Source organism: Osmerus mordax, chromosome 6 (assembly GCF_038355195.1).
Source record: "Osmerus mordax isolate fOsmMor3 chromosome 6, fOsmMor3.pri, whole genome shotgun sequence".
Classification (NCBI taxonomy): domain Eukaryota; kingdom Metazoa; phylum Chordata; class Actinopteri; order Osmeriformes; family Osmeridae; genus Osmerus; species Osmerus mordax.
Window position 1 is genome coordinate 591,601 of NC_090055.1, and position 17,603 is coordinate 609,203.

Below are 17,603 nucleotides of genomic sequence, written 5' to 3' on the forward strand. Positions count from 1 at the left end.
GTGATGGCGGAGGACAGCGAATCTGCAGCCAGCCAGCAGAGCTTGGAGCTGGATGACCAGGACACCTGCGGTATCGACGGGGACAACGAAGAGGAGAATGAACACATGCAAGGGTGAGGATTGCTCCTCCAACACAACACAACAAAGCAGCCGTCCTGGGCAGCACATTTCCAGATCCGTTGTGCTCTGTCTGTCGGGGATGGAGGGGTGCCGTTACGTTAGCCCAGCCTAGCACCAGCTAAGCTAGCGCTCAAAACAGAGCTACACAGTTACCTAGCAAGCTAGTTCGCCACTAGCTAACGCTGGCTAACGTGTCGGTATACTGCAAGGCATGAATGTTGTTTTTGGTAAAGCCACGGCAAACTGGAAATTACCTGACATTTCTTTCTTAGCAACACTGGCTAGCGTGACGTTAATGTTAGTTAAGCGATTGTGTGATGATGGTTACTGTTGTCAGCCAGAGGTGTTCTTTATCATCCACCTACTTGCGGTGCACCATTAGTGAACTTGCAATTTGTGCAAGTTGCAGCTTTGTTGCTGGCCTAGTGGTTTATCGTGGTGGCGTAAATGCAGAGAAGAAGGCTCTCATTCTTGTCTTGTGTGGATGTGTGCGCCTGGACGCAGGTCGACCTGCTTGTGCTGCTAGCCGGCTTAGCCACAACATTGCGGGCCATCATCATCATCAGAAGGCTAACACACGTCACGTTTGGCGGCTACCGCTACTACAGCCATGGAAGTGTATTGAGGCTAGGTAATGTTAGGCAAAATCTCGTCAGACTATACTGCCATGGTTTTCCACATGACAGCCCGCGATGCAGCTTTCATTGTCAGGTGGTAGTCTATTTTACATCAAGCGCAGTACCAGAATCAATCACGTGGTGTAGGTGAACAGGTTTATTATAGGGAGGAGGTGAATTTAGCATCTAAGCTAACAGCATCTGAATAGTTAACGAATAGTTACAAGTAAATGCGTATTGTGTGTTTGTGTAGGAGTCCAGGAGGAGATTTGGGAGCTAAAAAGAAAAAGAAGAAACAGAAGAGGAAGAAAGAGAAGCCAAGTTCAGGAGGAGCAAAGTCTGACTCTGCCTCCGACTCTCAGGAGATGAAGGTGATGCTGACTGAGCACAAACCTCTGTGGAGGATCTGTACTCCAGTGGAGCCCAGACACCAGTGTGTAAATTGTGCCCCTGTTTCCCCTTCTGTAGAACCCCGGTCTCCCCATGCAGAAGCTCCAAGACATTCAGAGGGCCATGGAGCTGCTGTCATGCCAGGGTCCAGCCAAGAGCATCGACGAGGCATCCAAACACAAGTACCAGTTTTGGGACACACAGCCTGTACCCAAACTCAGTAGGTTGGACCAAGCGAGGGGACAGTGATGGGGGTACATGTCATGGATGAGTCACACACACGGCGCCTCTACGCCAACACAGGAACATGCAGGGCGTATTTTCTGACATGCTTTAGCTCTTCAAGCAGGAGACAGGACTTATAGTGCTGGAACTAACTCCCCTGTCAATAGGACTCTCTACTGCTGCCTGCTGGAGACTCCTTGGTTGTGACTGGCTGATTGGGGCTGCCTGGTTGTGACTGGCTGATTTGGGCTGCCTGGTTGTGACTGCCTGATTGGGGCTGCCTGGTTGTGACTGCCTGATTGGGGCTGCCTGGTTGTGACTGCCTGATTGGGGCTGCCTGGTTGTGACTGGCTGATTTGGGCTGCCTGGTTGTGACTGGCTGATTGGGGCTGCCTGGTTGTGACTGCCTGATTGGGGCTGCCTGGTTGTGACTGGCTGATTGGGGCTGCCTGGTTGTGACTGCCTGATTGGGGCTGCCTGGTTGTGACTGGCTGATTGGGGCTGCCTGGTTGTGACTGGCTGGAATGTGTTCTTGCAGATGAGGTGGTGACCAGCCATGGGCCCATTGAAGCAGACAAGGAGCACATGAGGCAGGAGCCGTACTCCCTCCCACAGGGCTTCATGTGGGACACTCTGGACCTCAGCAGTGCAGATGTGGTCTGTGTTCACTCTCTGTGGCTCCCTATGCATTTATACACAGTCTACATGCAAACAGACACCTTATAGTTAACTCTCTCGTTCACTTTTTGACCATCTCTGCTTATGTCTCTCTCTCAGCTGAAGGAGTTGTACACGCTGTTGAATGAAAACTACGTGGAGGACGATGACAACATGTTCAGATTTGACTACTCGCCCAACTTCCTCAAATGGTCAGAATCCCCTTACCTTAACCATTCATGTACAAAGTACAGGACCATAGGTCTGATGCGTAGTCTGGCTGCCTGCAGTCTTCTCTAAGACCTGTCCCACCTGTGTGTGTCCCACCTGTGTGTGTCTCACCTGTGTGTCTCACCTGTGTGTGTCTCACCTGTGTGTGTCTCACTTGTGTGTGTCTCACCTGTGTGTGTCTCACCTGTGTGTGTCCCACCTGTGTGTGTCCCACCTGTGTGTGTCTCGCCTGTGTGTGTCTCACCTGTGTGTGTCTCGCCTGTGTGTGTCTCACCTGTGTGTGTCCCGCCTGTGTGTGTCTCGCCTGTGTGTGTCTCACCTGTGTGTGTCTCGCCTGTGTGTGTCTCGCCTGTGTGTGTCTCACCTGTGTGTGTCTCACCTGTGTGTGTCTCGCCTGCGTGTATCTCACCTGCGTGTGTCTCACCTGTGTGTGTCTCGCCTGTGTGTGTCTCACCTGTGTGTGTCTCGCCTGTGTGTGTCTCGCCTGTGTGTGTCTCACCTGTGTGTGTCTCACCTGTGTGTGTCTCGCCTGTGTGTGTCTCGCCTGTGTGTGTCTCGCCTGTGTGTGTCTCGCCTGTGTGTGTCTCACCTGTGTGTGTCTCGTCTGTGTGTGTCTCGTCTGTGTGTGTCTCGTCTGTGTGTGTCTCGTCTGTGTGTGTCTCACCTGTGTGTGTCTCGCCTGTGTGTGTCTCACCTGTGTGTGTCTCACCTGTGTGTGTCTCACCTGTGTGTGTCCCACAGGGCGCTGCGTCCCCCTGGCTGGCTACCTCAGTGGCACTGTGGAGTGAGAGTGTCCTCTAACAAGAAGCTGGTGGGCTTCATCAGTGCTGCTCCTGCTGACATCCACATCTATGACATGTGAGTGCATCACACTTACACACCACCACCATTATCATCCTTATACAGCCATGGTTACTGTACACGTATTCAGATAAACATTATTTCCTGAACAACATTGACTCAAATACTTATCTCCCGTAAGTCATTCATCATCCTGTCCACTTCCTGTCTCCCCCGACCCTCCCAGGTTAAAGAGGATGGTAGAGATCAACTTCCTGTGCGTCCACAAGAAGCTGCGTTCGAAGCGCGTGGCTCCAGTCCTGATCAGAGAGATCACACGGAGGGTGAACCTGGAGGGGATCTTCCAGGCGGTCTACACAGCAGGAGTGGTCCTGCCCAAGCCCGTGTCCACATGCAGGTACTCGCACTGTTCAATACAGTAGAGCCTTTTCTCAAGGGGGACTTCAGTTGTCTACAATGTCTTTGTCTTTTTCTGATGTCGGCGTGGGCTGTGTTTGTGTTTTTAGGTACTGGCATCGGTCTCTGAACCCCAGGAAGCTAGTGGAGGTCAAGTTCTCCCACCTGAGCAGAAACATGACCCTACAGCGAACCATGAAACTCTACAGACTACCAGATGTAAGCAGACACACTGAACACTCCTTCACACAAGTCTTGATATCGTTCAATCACTTAACTGTATGTTGCTCGGAGATCCTCCACCTCCTTATTAAGCTTCTCCCCTTCCTCCTTGTTAAGCCCCTCCCCTTCCTCCTTGTTAAGCTCCTCCTCTTCCTCCTTGTTAAGCGCCTCCTCTCCGCCCACACAGAGCACAAAGACCCCAGGGCTCCGTCCGATGGAGAGGCGGGATGTCAGCCAGCTCACAGAGCTGCTTCAGAAACACCTGAGGCGTTTCCAGCTGGCGCCCTCTATGGGAGAGGAGGAAGTGGCTCACTGGTTCCTGCCTCAGGACAACATCATAGACACGTTTGTGGTGGAGGTATACATCTGTGTCTATCTGCAGAAGGAATACACACTTACATACATCTGGTATTAATTCCTTCTTTCTTTTGTCTCTTTCTCTCCCTCCGTCTCCATCAGGGTGCTGGTGGTGTGTTGACTGACTTCACCAGCTTCTACACCCTGCCCTCCACGGTGATGCACCACCCGCTCCACAGGAGCCTGAAGGCTGCGTACTCCTTCTACACTGTCCACACACGCACTCCTCTGCTGGAGCTGATGAACGACGCACTGATACTGGCCAAACTGGTACAGCCCCAACACACACACACACACTCAGTCAGGAACAGCCCCCAACACACACACACACATACAGTCAGGAACAGCCCCCAACACACACACACAGTCAGGAACAGCCCCCAACACACACACACACAGTCAGGAACAGCCCCAGACACACACACACACACACACACAGTGAGGAACAGCTCCAGACACACACACACAGTGAGGAACAGCTCCAGACACACACACACAGTGAGGAACAGCCCCAGACACACACACAGTCAGGAACAGCCCCAGACACACACACACACACAGTGAGGAACAGCTCCAGACACACACACACAGTGAGGAACAGCCCCAGACACACACACAGTCAGGAACAGTGGCACCACACTACACAGACACCAACATGAGTTAAGACATGTGGCTGCTACAGCAGTGAAAGCATCCAATTATTGTAAATTATTATTTATAGTTAAAATAACAGTGGATCAAATGTCTTATGATTGTTCTAGAAAGAACTTTCTATAATTGTCATAAAATCTATATAAAGAGAGTGATTGTGTGTTTTCCACAGAAAGGCTTTGATGTGTTCAACGCTCTGGACCTGATGGAGAACAAGGTTTTCCTGGAGAAGCTCAAGTTTGGCATCGGAGACGGGAACCTGCAGTATTACCTCTACAACTGGAGATGCCCTCCCATGGACCCTGAGAAGGTGTGTCCATCTCACCGCTGGAATACCTCACATTTCTGGGAAGGAAAGACTGCACGGATGGGTTCATAGGATCATGTCAGAATCAGAACCCTCCACCTGTCTTCTGTGTTGTGTTCAGTTGACTCTCTTATCACTAATGCTCTTTGTCTCCATGTCAGGTCGGCCTGGTACTACAGTAACAAGGCTGGTGTGGGCTGCTTCACACTGATCTGCAGGTCCATCATCAGTTCCGACATCAGACTTTTCCCCAACCAGGACACAGTTAGTCCTGTTCTCCACAGGACGACTACAGAGCAGTGATGGAAAGCCTGTCTATTGGAGAAGCTCTCCAAGCTTATGTTGGCGTCATGGAAACCATTCTCTCATAAGCAAATGATAACTCTTCATCAATATCTTGAATGTGAAATTATGCTCTGCCTGAGATACTCAGACCATACACTACTAAAAACACACACACACACACACACACACATACAGTACTAAAAACACACACACACACACCCATACAGTACTTAAAACACACACTCGGACAGTACTTAAACACACACACAAAAAAACATTCACACTTACAGAATATGTAAGTAAGCATGTACACATACATCAACTTACACACAGCCATGTGCACACACGCACGCAACAAGGAAGAACAGACTTGCATCCCAAAAGAATCACATGGTTTTTGTCAGTTTGAGAAAGCAAAAATGTAGTCACCTGTACATGTAATGCCAGATAATATGTATTCCTGTAGTAAAGGGCCAGAGGGTTGACAGAACAGATCCAAAGCATTTTCTTTCTAACTAGTTTAGATGTTGTTTACTGTTCCTACGAACAGTTTGGAAGACGCGGTTTTAATGTTTGTTTTTTTAGAAAGAATGTATTGCATTATTGAAGCACAATTCTTGAGTTCTTAATCGAGCAAACGGCTCCTTTAATACCAGGTGCATTTTTATTGAGTGTATTCTTTATGTTCTGATGTTTAGGTTTTCAAATGATACTGTGTCTTGACAAATATGAGGCAGGATGCAATTGTGTTAAAAACAAAACAAAACTTTTTTTGTTGTGTGTTTGTGGCTACCAGCAAACGTGAGAATAGCCCCCCCTTTTTTCACACAATTCTGATATTTAGAATTGTGCTCTATGTTACTTGTTGTTTGACACAATTCCTGTTCTGTCTTTCAGTATTTGTAAAACCCTAAATACTGAATTCAGCGTGCAGTATCAGACTTGGATAGTCTTGGGCAGCTCCTTGTGTAACATGGAGCGTGAGGATGCTGTGTAAGACCATCACACACACAGAGGATTCTGCCACAGCTGCTGTCCCTCTTAGGAGGACTCGGCATCTTGAAGCGTGACTGGGTCATCCATGTCAAGGGTTAGGGTTAGACAGGTCTGGGTCATCCATGTCAAGGGTTAGGGTTAGACAGGTCTGGGTCATCCATGTCAAGGGTTAGGGTTAGACAGGTCTGGGTCATCCATGTCAAGGGTTAGGGTTAGACAGGTCTGGGTCATCCATGTCAAGGGTTAGGGTTAGACAGGTCTGGGTCATCCATGTCAAGGGTTAGGGTTAGACAGGTCTTGAAAACAATTCTAGTTTATGTTGGAAAACCTTTTTCTTTGTCCCTGACCCAGTAGTCATGGGCAGGGCTTGCTTTACGTGTTGATGTGCGGCTTTGTGAAAGTGACAGGTCATGTCTGGGCTCAGCTACACAACTGTCCCAGCTATTTACATTCCCATTTTACCATACTTGTCGTTTCAATCACTTCCTTTGTAAACTTGGCAGTAGAATCCTGGTGCGAGGCAGGGCAAACAGCCACTGCAGCTCCATGAGTCTGTTCCTCTGGGAGACTGCAGCTCCATGAGTCTGTTCCTCTGGGAGACTGCAGCTCCATGAGTCTGTTCCTCTGGGAGACTGCAACCATCAACACTGCTGAGTTGATGAGCATTGAGCCCTGCAGTTTCACAAGCTGACAGATGTAGTTACCACAGGGGCACCTTAGGGATGTAAGTTCTGTCATGTTTGTATTACGCTGCTTGTATGAATTTGAGCATGAGGCTGTTTTGATACAGTGGCGATGCCATGAGGGCTGGCGGTAACCCTAACCCTCTACTATGGTGAGAGCTCCTCCAAGCACTTGCCTTATTGAAGAGAAGTTGTTTTTAACAATATCAAAATGTGTAGTTTTGAAGAAAAAAAAAACATGCAGCTTTCTCTAATTGAAGAACAATATTTTTATTGAAGTCCATTCCAGGCGGTAGTAGAACTGCAGAACCAGCACTGTTTAGACTTCATCCAAACACTCTGTTACAAACACGTCAGTTATACCAGCATGGATATTTGATTGATTGAATAAACTCATGACTTTAAAAAGGTGCAAGTTTGAATCTGTCAATTTTAATGTGTGCCAAGGATCACATTCCTGGTGTGTTTAAAGTGCCCCCCCCCCTAATCTTTACAAAATCAGGTTATACAAGTCTCTTTCGCTTTTGTTTTCTTATTTTGGATGGATTGGGAACAATCTTTTTAACTTTGAGAGGCTGTAGAACCAAGGCTGCAGATTCTATCTGCTCTGGAGTCCCATCCTCAGGCTTGTGTTCCAGCCCTTTCACCTCACCCCTGTCCTGCCCCTCCGGACCTGCACCCACCTCCCTGCTCTCATCCTCAACCTTCCGTTTCACCCCCTTCCCTGTGTCCCCCTTCTCTATCGGCCATTCAGTTGCGTCACTCGGCAACGTATCTGGTAACCAGGCAACATTGTGTGGGGGAACTCTGGGTATAATGGCGTCAACTGTATCAGAAAACAGTTCATCCTCAAGCTCGTTCCCACGCCTGAACCCCAGCGCCAGAATGCTCTTCAACCCCAGCGGCCGGGCAACACTGTCGCTCAGCCGGGGAACCTGGCAGGCCGGCACCTGTCTGGTGCTGCTCAGCGCCACCAGGTGGCTGGTCATGTGAGCTGGCTGTGCCGATTTGCACACAAGCACCAGCCGGAGTTCATTCCTCTCCAGGGCCTTGGTAACTTCATTGATGCCCACGGCCAGCTGCCTTCTGGCTGCCTTGTCTGTCCAACCACAGCTGGACTTCTCTGGAGGACCCGTCTCCTCAGTCCGTGGCTGAGATGCCTCGTCTCCCTTCTTCCACCGGCGGGGCCCCTTGGCTTCCCTCTTCTCCAGGCCCACAGCTTTCAGTTTGTCCGTCAGTGTGTTCAGGATGTAGTGCATGCTGTTCTGAGGAAGGGGGCTCCATGATAGGCTGTAGGGGATGCTGAGGGAGGTCTTTGCCTGAAGTAGCTTTTTGCGCCCCTTTTTCGAAATTTTTCCTGGAGTGGCCATTGTTATCTGGAATAAACAATGAGTAGGTCCGATAAGGTAGCCTAACACAGAGCAACGCTCTTGAAAACAGCGCTGCCATATTTTGGAGATAACAGAAACTGGATACATAGCAATTTCTCTCATCTTAGGCTCTCAAATAAAAGAGCCTTACTGAAAGATGAATTAATATCAGCAGCAATGCTCTTGCAACAGCACCAGGTCAAGGTGTCTGTTGTAGTAATTAGCTAGTCAGTTAACTTCGTCTAGCGAGCAACTACGGTTTGCCAGCTGCGCTGAAACCCACGAGTTGAGATGGGCAGGGATAGAGACAAACGGTTATCAATAGCAGCCTACTTACAGTTCTCAAACGCAAACAAATGTTACACGGATTAGTATCATTTAATTAAGAATACATTTTAATTTACCTGCGGCACTATGTCTGAATCTCGGGCTGGAATAGCTCCTACTCACTGCACACAGGGCGCGGCCATGTTTTATGTATTAAACATAGGTTCCGGCGCAGCTCCGCGGTGTACTACGGGCCATATACTGCGGCCACATTCAGCAACTCCGAAACTGTGCATTTCAATTCAGGCAGGCGTCACACAACTGGTTAGTTAGAACAGATCATCCTGAAAAATGTACATCATTGCTCAACAGCAATTGAGCAATGATCGTGCAATGTATTTTAGTAATATCATCTGGTAGTTGAAAGGTTTTTCGCAGTGACGAAAATCTGCTATCAACTTTGGGGGGGACAATTAGAAGACATTTTCATTCATTATCGTTCTTCTAGAATGGTAGCTATCTACCAGATAGCTAGCCAGTCAGCTAGGAATGGTGAAACTAGTTGCATTGACAAGGATTGACAGCAGTATGAGTTCACCATTTACACAACGTAAACTGCAACCTTTTGTCATTTTAATATAATTTATGTTTTGGTTTTATATTGGCTGACTTCCCAGAATAGCTGAATTTGCAGACCTAGCGAGCCCCAATTCCGTTTGTGTGGTATTTGCTATAATCTTTGCTATCGCCAGTTTACTCCAGATCGGCACACAGATGTTTCAAAGTCCATAACAGACATCCCAAGTCTCCCGGAAGTTCCGGGAGGGAGGGGGGGGGGGGGGGAGAGAACATAGACATAATAAAGATAAAGATTCTTCTTTATTATGTCTATGGGGGAGAAGCCACCTCCCGGAAATGAGTCTCTGCAGGTTGGGATGTCTGCCATAAAGAAGATGTAGCTTTTGCAACCAGACTATTTAAGATAATTATGACAATGGTAGAATATAGTGTATCGCTAACCATGCCAAATGGATTTCGAAGAACTACAACTATACGTGCTGATCTTGGATTAAACTAACTATAGCAAAGTTTCCATCTTTTGACAACGCCACATAAATGGAATAGGTGCTATTTAATAATACGTGTTCCAGGGTTTCCCGGCTAACAACACCCTTGAACACGTACTTTATTGGCGATAAAGTACTGCCTCTCGTACCTTATTGCTTTTATAATACGGTTGCCAGAGAAATTATAAATAGTAAATAAATAGTAAGCTGCCTTTCAGCACAAAATAGTTATAGACAACAAACATTGTGTATCGCATTTTTAATGTTCGCATTTCTAATGTCTGACTCTAATTCAAACAGCAGGTTGATGTTACTTAGCTGGCTAGCTAACATAGTGACCAATGCATTGAAAATTGTGACAGTTATGAATGTTGTATTGTATTGAGTGGTAGAAATAAATTGTCAAACCAATCCTTTGTTACAACTACTTACTGGACATCAGCCACCAAGGACACAAACATATTCTGTCAGATGCCACAGCTGAGGGCTGGGGGGTGGGGTTCGCAATCTTTTGAAAAGCTCCATTGTGTCCATAATCAGCAACTTGCTTTCATTGCGTATTATTACTATTATTGAAATTATATAGTTATGTTTACAGTGATTTACTTGGGGGGAACAAATCATATTTTTCCCAGGATGGGGGGGGGGGGGGGGGGGGGTCGTTCAACTTTTCGAAACTGTTCACACACAGTTGAAGAGAGGGGAGAGGAGAGAGGACAGCGGAGAGGAGAGAGAGGAGAGAGGAGAGGAGGGGGAGGAGAGAGGAGGGGAGGAGAGAGGAGGGGAGGAGAGAGGAGAGGAGGGGGGGGAGGAGAGGAGAGACAGGAGAGAGGGGAGAGGAGAGACAGGAGAGAGGGGAGAGGAGAGGAGAACAGAGAAGCCTAAATCAGAGTTGAGTAAAGCAGAGCAGAGTAGCCTACAATAGAGTACAGTAGAGTATAGCGTATAGAGTATAGAGTCCAGTACTCATCAATGATGTTTTGATTCTGTTTATTCTGTTTATTGCGATACCCTTTAGCCCTTTAAGTTTTTCGAAAATATATTTTATGAAATATTTTCAGCATCATTGATTTCCCAAAATATATTTCCACAAAAAGTTTCGAATCCATATTAAAAATATTTCAACGATTGAAAAAGATATTTTGTGAAAAGTTTCAAAAGTGGTTTTGAAAGGTTGAAAAAATATTTTCAACATGACATGGGAGTGGCGCTGCTCTAAAGTAGTAGCCAATCACATTTCTCTCAGCCCTCTGCAGATAACTTCATTCTACAGTCCCCGTTGTACAGCTGCTGACACAGCTCCTACCAGCCAGGCAAGAACGCGCAGATTCACTTCCAGCTAGACCGGGTAATATGTCACTTCAGGTAATGTTGACTCGAACAGCATCCTCCGTTTTGTAAATTAGTGTGTCTTGCTTGTAAATGCATTCTAGTCCACCGTATATAGCCTGCGGAATTCGATCGCCGTTATTATAACCACATTATTAGAAATCGAATACAATCGAAAATACCTCAAAGCTGCAAATGTGATGGCCACTCTTATCTTGAATCTTCTTCCTTTTGACTGTAGCCTATGTAAGTGTGGCCTATTGTTTGGTTGTTATTCCACTGAAAGGAATCCAAGCGGTTAAACGCACTTTTTGCTATAATAAATAACACTTTCAAGCACTATTCGGTGCACTTCAGGCAATATGTAATTAATTCGTAATATTTAGTACATCCTCAATTTGTGCACAGGCAGCGATTGCACATATAACTTTTAATTTATGAATAATACTGAGCCTTATGACAATGTAATAGCCTACATGCTAGTGGCTTTAATTAGTGAGGCAGCTAAGATAAAAACAGACATTTGCCCTATGAACTATGTTCACCAATTTACCAATTTCTACGGGTGTTTTTTTTAGGACATCATTATTAGTGTAGCCTATAGATCAACTAAATTAATTGTCTTTCCTCTACATCATGTTTATAAATGTTTGCTTTTTATTGCAGGTGAAAGTCTGACGTTATTATACATTGCCCTAGATCCGTTCATTGTGCAAGTAGATTATTCATGTGAACACAATCAGGCATTCATAGTCTTGCATAATCACCCACTTGTGCTGTAGTGGCTTCTGACCTGTCTTCATTCAGTTGTAAATTAGTTCCATTGTCTTCCTTTTTCACAATCTTAAGCGTGATTTTTGGGTCATCACATCTCTGTATTATATACATTTTGTAATAATGGTACTGGCATCGAGAATAATGAAAATATTTAATCTGAAAAACACAATTTAATCCTGCGCACTGTAAACAGATTGAACTATTGATCCATCACTCAACACCCAAATGGTCTCTCTGCAGGCTGAGTTTGAGAAGCTAGCAGAACAGGTGAAGAAGGTCAAGACCAGACCGACTGACCAAGAGCTGCTGGATATGTACGGCTTGTACAAGCAGATCATCGTTGGAGACATCAACATTGGTATTTACTCTAGATCCAGGAGTTTTCTACAGAAACATGAAACACTTCTCAGTCTCCATCTGGTACCTTCAGGGGTCCTTCAGATTTATCTGATAGTTTAGTATGTTGCAGATTAAGGAATGTACTGGTACATATAGTCAATCCCATAACCATGAACATTTCATTCAGAATATTATAAACTACAACCACCCATGGATACTGAAGTCAGATTCCTTTCTGGCCCCACCTGTCTTCTGATCTGTCCTGCTGTTTCTTTTCACCAGACAAACCAGGCATGCTGGACATGAAAGGAAAGGCCAAATGGGAGGCATGGAATTCAAGACAAGGTAACAAAAGACAGGAACTTTCTTACAGTGAATACAGCAGCATTCATCATCCCAACAGAAGATGATATTGTTGCATATTATACAGCCTGTTCCTTGGCACAGCTCACAGAGATGCCATTAGAACTTGTATTATGATTTAATGCTGAGTCGGCACTGCTGACCCTTCCTTTGTGTTTGTTATTCACAGGGACGTCCAAGGAGGACGCCTTGTCAGCATACGTTGCACTTGCTAAAGAGATTATCAGCAAATATGGGCTGTGAGGATGGTAATCATGTTCTCCTCCTATTAAGGGTTAAGTTTGTAGCAACTCATCTAGGGGTCAAAGTTCCTTTCACTTTTGATTTTGAACAACGTCTATGCACCTGTTTGATATAATAAACATTACCAACACTGATTATTAAGCCATTCTATTCACTTTAATTATACTATAAATACACTGGAATGTGGGTTATGTGATTTCTTATAAATAGTGCACATCACAGAACAGAATAGAAATAGAAAATACTCAATTTAATCAGAATCAGAATGGGATTTATTCGCCATGAAAGTTTACACAGACAAGGAATTTGCTTTGGCAGGAAGGTGCATACAATAAACATATAGGGACCTACAATTTAAATATGTGGACTATCTATACTAAGGGTACATAAACTAGCAGTACTAAGTGGAATTAGAATAAAATAAAATATACGATATACAATAATTAAAGATGGTGTTGGCAATGTTGTTGAGAATCATTTTTTGTGTAATTTTTGCCTAAATAAACGTCCCATCTTGATAGCAAAAAAAATACATATAAAAGTTTAACGGTAATATGACATAAATCCAACATCTGTGGGCGTCCTAAGACTGTAAGAAACACAACCAATCATTAGGCTGTACCCTGACTAATGATTGGACGGGCTACCTGTCTGTCTGTCTACCTACCTACCTGCACTGTGTCCCTGCACTCAGTGCGCCTTACTGTAGTTTTCAATCATGCTAGGCCAAGGTAGCCTATTTTAAACAACTGAGCTAGACTGTGGGCACAAGAATGGCGGAAAAACAGCAGTACAGGCAAGAAATCCAGTTCCAGAATTCTCAGTTAAAAGAGATTTTTTGTAATATTTGTATTTTTGTATTGTAATTTACGGCAACTTATATTTTATTTTATTGTATATTTAATTCTATTCTAATCCCACTTAGTACTGCTAGTTTATGTACCCTTAGTATAGATACTCCACATATTTAAATTTGAGGTATATGTTTATTGTATGCACCTTCCTGCCAAAGCAAATTCCTTGTCTGTGCAAACTTTCATGGCGAATAAATCCCATTCAGATTCTGATTCTGAAAGCCAAATCACACAGTATTGAAATATATATTATGCTAATGAGGTTTGTTTTCCAACTTCCCAAGTGTGCAGATATCAATATGTATTGATAAGTATCACTGATGTGGTATAGGCTTACCTACTCTAGGCTAATTATGATTATGTATAACATTTATTAATGTCCTTATTATAAGTTTAGGCCACACACAAAGTACGACACACTTATAACAATACTGTAGGGCTACTGTTCATTTATTTGAACGATGTTCTGCACATATCATTATCACTCAACTGTTGCTCTGTTGACTAATGGCAGCGGAATAATATAACAAATATGCTTGTTCAAGTGGAATGTTCCAATGCTTCTTTACACAATACCTGAATTACACATTTGTTTAACTTTTTTTCCATACATTTGAAGCCCAGTCACCCACTGACAGTATACCGGCTCACCAAAATGCACATGTGAATATTTATTCCTACTCGCCTTGAATATCGGGGTATACTATTGGTGGATTTTATGAAAGTGTCATGTATATGAGCTCTGATTGGATGCAGATCATAGTTGTCCGGAAAACATGCCTGTGTCGATAAAGAAACATAATATGTGTTCCTTGAAAAATGTGCAAGAACTGGACATGCCCCCAAAAATGTAAGGGTTGTAGAAAAGTTTTAAAGCAATACAGAAAAATCCAGCTCCTCCATCGTCAGGGATCGCTCAAATGCACGATTTTGAGCTTCGGTCCACCACCTATGTAGTCAGGCAGCGCGTTCATGTGTTTTTTTTGGGAGTGGCTTCGAACGGAGGGTGGGATATTACTATTACGGATATTACGGAAGCTAAAATAGCTAGAGCTAGCTAACAAAAAATAGTCACACAAAAAATGGCAGAGAATGTGCAGCCAAAATGTCCAGTTCCACCGATACTTTCAACAGCTTACACTGCTCAACAAAGCAAGAAAAGAAAGACAGTCATGGAAAGGGCTACGAACACAAAGAGGTTGAATAATGAGAGAAGTAAAACCAGAGTTAACATAGGTATAGCTTTTCAACGCTGGCGAGAACTGAGGGAGTTGGAGGGCCTGAAAAGTGACGCCATGGTAGCTGTATTTCTCTTGGACAGGTAACGTTAAATAATACGTTTAGTTTTGAGTGGAATTAATTATTTTCCTGAACTGTGTGCAACCAACGTAGCTATCTATCTTATGTATTAGCCCAACGCAAACGTTAGCGTTTAGCCTCCTTTAACGTTATACTGTACAGATATCTCGTAGTATTGTTGTAAAGAGGAACCGTTAGCATGCAGGCTTTGCTTTTTTACCCTGAGCATATCAATATAAAGCCACCGCAGGCGTGATTTTTAGATAGCATGCCAAGCTTTATGTTTAGATATATTTAACCAACTAGATAGCTTGCTAGCCCTCCAGTTTCGATTAAGGTTCAGTAGGTTGGTTTTTACATTGAAACAAAGTTTCTTAACCTAGTTTACAATTTAGTATTTTGTGAAACGTGTAACTACCGCACCCTGTTGATGTGCAGAATTGCGGGAGTTACTCTTGACTCATTTCCGTATGGTGGACAAAGTTGACTTTAGTTGTTTTGATTTTGGTGCAGGTACTCTGCCTCCCGTCAGAGTAAGAGGGTTCTCTCTCCACAACAAGATCACAACACTGAGGGGAAACTCTGCAATGAGGCTAGTCTGCTAACAGAGGGAGTCCTGGACAGTGAGAAGGACATGTGTCCACCTGCAGAGCTGGAAATCCCTGTTGGATTAGACTCCTCAGAGGAGTCACAAGGCAGCAGAGAGGATGGTGATGAAGAGGAGGAAGAAGAAGTGGAAACTGCAGTGGAGAACAGAAATGAGATAGACGAAGAAGATACAGGAACTGAGAAAGATGAGTGTGACATGAATGAGAATGATGATGAGTGGGAAATGGATGAGGAGGAGGATTGTGACATGGATGAGGAGGATGATGAATGGGAAATGGATGAGGAGGGAGACACTGAGTCAGAGTGTGAAGTCAATGTAGTGAAAAAGGTTAGGAAGAGAGTGAGAGATAACGACAACCCCGACCAACCCTTAAGGAAAAGTTACGTCAGACATAAAAGGCCAGAGACGCTCTGTACAAACTGTGGGATTCTCTACACAACGATGAAGCACACATGCCTTCCCAACGAGAAGTTCCGCTGCTCTAGTTGTGGGTGTGTATTTAAAAGTGAAATGAATCTCAGCATCCACAGAAAAAAATGTAAGCGTTCCATTCATCCATGCACCTTCTGCTTTAAGCCTTTCAAAACACGAGAGGAAAAACATAACCACGAGACCAGCCACTCAGAAATACAGCCCTATCAGTGTACGGAATGCCCACAGACATTTTCTGACCGGCTGACAAGAAATCGTCATCTTAGAGAGCACCCGAAGAATATTAAGTGTGAAACCTGCCACAAGGAGTTCCGTGGACAATATAAGCTGGCGAGACATGAGCTGTCTCACAGCAAGGACAAGCCGTACAAGTGCCAGGTGAGGATTTATTTAACTAGCACCCAGATGGAAGGTTTTGAAACCTAAAAATATGTAATTGCAAATGAAAACTGAGGGGCAAATTCAGTGAGGGATCCTCTCCTTCAGAGACGGTTGGTGTTGCAGAAAGGTGTCGACAGGAGACAGTTTTCTACTTGTACAGTCAGAACTCTCTCACACACGAGCAGATCATTAGTACAGCTCTCTAGTACTGCTTGTCAGTTATGGGCAGCGGTCAAATACAGTGACGGGGTAAAAGTACAGGAACAGCTCAAATCCACAAGATGGTGTGGTAGGAACCAGAAGCCATAGGAGTACATTCAGAATAAAAAAGTTGTATTGTTTTTCCAAGTGAAGGATTGACCAGGTCCTCGTCCTCCCTGCAGGTGTGTGATCGTTTGTTTGCTCAGGCCTCCCAGCTGAAGTCTCACACGCGCGTCCACACCGGGGAAAAGCCCTTCCAGTGCCGGCTCTGCCCAAAGACCTTCAACCATAACGTCAGTCTGAAGAACCACATCCGTCGCTACCACCAGGAGGAGAGCCGTGATGATCCGAGCCCTGCCCTAAAGGAACGGAGGGAGAGCAACAAGTACCACAGCCTAGACAATCAACTAGAGGACAGGACTGAACAGGAGAGAGACGGAGGACTGGACATGAAGGTGAGCAGGTCTCTAACCCACAAAGAGCTCACCTTCTGGGCAGATCTGGATGTCCCACAGGGAGGCAGTGATGGGGAGGGAGGGGAGAGAGGTGAAGGACACAAACAGAAGAGGACACGGCAGAGATGTCTGTCCACTCGTCATGAAGAGCTTAAAGAGGATTCAGAGGAGATGGTGAATGATGACTCTGATTTTGATCCAGATGAGGAGAGTGTTCCCAGTAAACAAACAAGGAAAGGAAGGGGTAGAGGGAAACTAAGGTAGATGCCCAGTCGATGTGCAGAGGTTTGTTGGACGCAATAATGCATGTGAACAGTATTCATTCACCGATGCCATTACAATGTGATTAATGTGATGTTGTTTAACAAGCTAAACTTATCTTTACTTATGCTAGATAATCATCAGCTAAGCTAAGGTATAGTCCTCTGTCGAAATGCAGACAGCTCTGTTTGCCTGTAGAAAACACTAACAGTTATGAGATGAACATTTTTATACCTATTTGTACAATAGACATGACTGTTTATCATTCATTACATTAAGGTTCAATTTGTGTAGCTTATCACTGCATTCCAGGAAATACTTTTGAAAACATGTTTTGATTAAATGTGACCAAGGGGCAGCGGATGCAGTAAAGACCAGGCTGTTCAATATTGTACGCATGCGTACTGTCATGTGTTC

The 17,603-nt window shown here is 44.9% G+C and overlaps 4 protein-coding genes across 5 annotated transcripts; 3 read left to right on the forward strand and 1 right to left on the reverse strand.

Annotated features, from left to right (window-relative positions):
• Window positions 1-3: 3 nt before the first annotated feature.
• On the forward strand, window positions 4-6,056 carry nmt2 (N-myristoyltransferase 2). The gene is made up of 12 exons (XM_067237623.1): window positions 4-113; window positions 991-1,108; window positions 1,206-1,347; window positions 1,891-2,009; window positions 2,130-2,221; window positions 2,982-3,098; window positions 3,268-3,438; window positions 3,548-3,656; window positions 3,847-4,017; window positions 4,119-4,286; window positions 4,840-4,977; window positions 5,136-6,056. The coding sequence occupies exons 1-12, from the start codon at window positions 4-6 to the stop codon at window positions 5,154-5,156; spliced, it is 1,476 nt and encodes a 491-aa protein (XP_067093724.1). The 3' UTR covers window positions 5,157-6,056.
• Window positions 6,057-7,351: 1,295 nt separating this feature from the next.
• On the reverse strand, window positions 7,352-8,778 carry rpp38 (ribonuclease P/MRP 38 subunit). The gene is made up of 2 exons (XM_067237624.1): window positions 8,713-8,778; window positions 7,352-8,314 (listed from the first exon to the last, which is right to left on the reverse strand). Exon 2 carries the CDS (start codon window positions 8,306-8,308, stop codon window positions 7,442-7,444), a length of 867 nt encoding a protein of 288 aa, XP_067093725.1. The 5' UTR covers window positions 8,309-8,314; window positions 8,713-8,778; the 3' UTR covers window positions 7,352-7,441.
• An 815-nt stretch (window positions 8,779-9,593) lies between these two features.
• On the forward strand, window positions 9,594-12,834 carry acbd7 (acyl-CoA binding domain containing 7). Of its 2 annotated transcripts, XM_067238163.1 has the most exons (5): window positions 9,594-9,719; window positions 10,889-11,007; window positions 11,989-12,106; window positions 12,370-12,432; window positions 12,620-12,834. In XM_067238163.1, exons 2-5 carry the CDS (start codon window positions 10,996-10,998, stop codon window positions 12,691-12,693), a joined length of 267 nt encoding a protein of 88 aa, XP_067094264.1. In that variant the 5' UTR covers window positions 9,594-9,719; window positions 10,889-10,995; the 3' UTR covers window positions 12,694-12,834. The 2 variants fall into 2 exon arrangements, with proteins under 2 accessions (XP_067094264.1, XP_067094263.1); XM_067238162.1 differs by lacking the exons at window positions 9,594-9,719; window positions 10,889-11,007 and having other exon boundaries at window positions 11,974-12,106.
• Window positions 12,835-14,608: 1,774 nt separating this feature from the next.
• Window positions 14,609-17,580, forward strand: LOC136944057 (zinc finger protein 37-like). Its single transcript, XM_067237622.1, has 3 exons — window positions 14,609-14,868; window positions 15,360-16,266; window positions 16,653-17,580. Exons 1-3 carry the CDS (start codon window positions 14,630-14,632, stop codon window positions 17,187-17,189), a joined length of 1,683 nt encoding a protein of 560 aa, XP_067093723.1. The 5' UTR covers window positions 14,609-14,629; the 3' UTR covers window positions 17,190-17,580.
• The last annotated feature ends 23 nt before the right edge of the window (window positions 17,581-17,603 follow it).

Bases quoted from the DNA above. Each gene is read 5' to 3' on its own strand.
- nmt2 (XM_067237623.1), top strand. From the start codon at position 4: ATGGCGGAGGACAGCGAATCTGCAGCCAGCCAGCAGAGCTTGGAGCTG. The intron at 4,018-4,118 runs GTATACATCTGT...CGTCTCCATCAG, and splicing joins TAGACACGTTTGTGGTGGAG to GGTGCTGGTGGTGTGTTGAC. The intron at 4,287-4,839 runs GTACAGCCCCAA...TGTTTTCCACAG, and splicing joins CACTGATACTGGCCAAACTG to AAAGGCTTTGATGTGTTCAA.
- rpp38 (XM_067237624.1), bottom strand. From the start codon at position 8,308: ATGGCCACTCCAGGAAAAATTTCGAAAAAGGGGCGCAAAAAGCTACTT.
- acbd7 (XM_067238162.1), top strand. From the start codon at position 11,974: ATGGTCTCTCTGCAGGCTGAGTTTGAGAAGCTAGCAGAACAGGTGAAG. The intron at 12,107-12,369 runs GTATTTACTCTA...TCTTTTCACCAG, and splicing joins CGTTGGAGACATCAACATTG to ACAAACCAGGCATGCTGGAC. The intron at 12,433-12,619 runs GTAACAAAAGAC...TGTTATTCACAG, and splicing joins GGCATGGAATTCAAGACAAG to GGACGTCCAAGGAGGACGCC.
- LOC136944057 (XM_067237622.1), top strand. From the start codon at position 14,630: ATGGCAGAGAATGTGCAGCCAAAATGTCCAGTTCCACCGATACTTTCA. The intron at 14,869-15,359 runs GTAACGTTAAAT...ATTTTGGTGCAG, and splicing joins GCTGTATTTCTCTTGGACAG to GTACTCTGCCTCCCGTCAGA. The intron at 16,267-16,652 runs GTGAGGATTTAT...TCCTCCCTGCAG, and splicing joins ACAAGCCGTACAAGTGCCAG to GTGTGTGATCGTTTGTTTGC.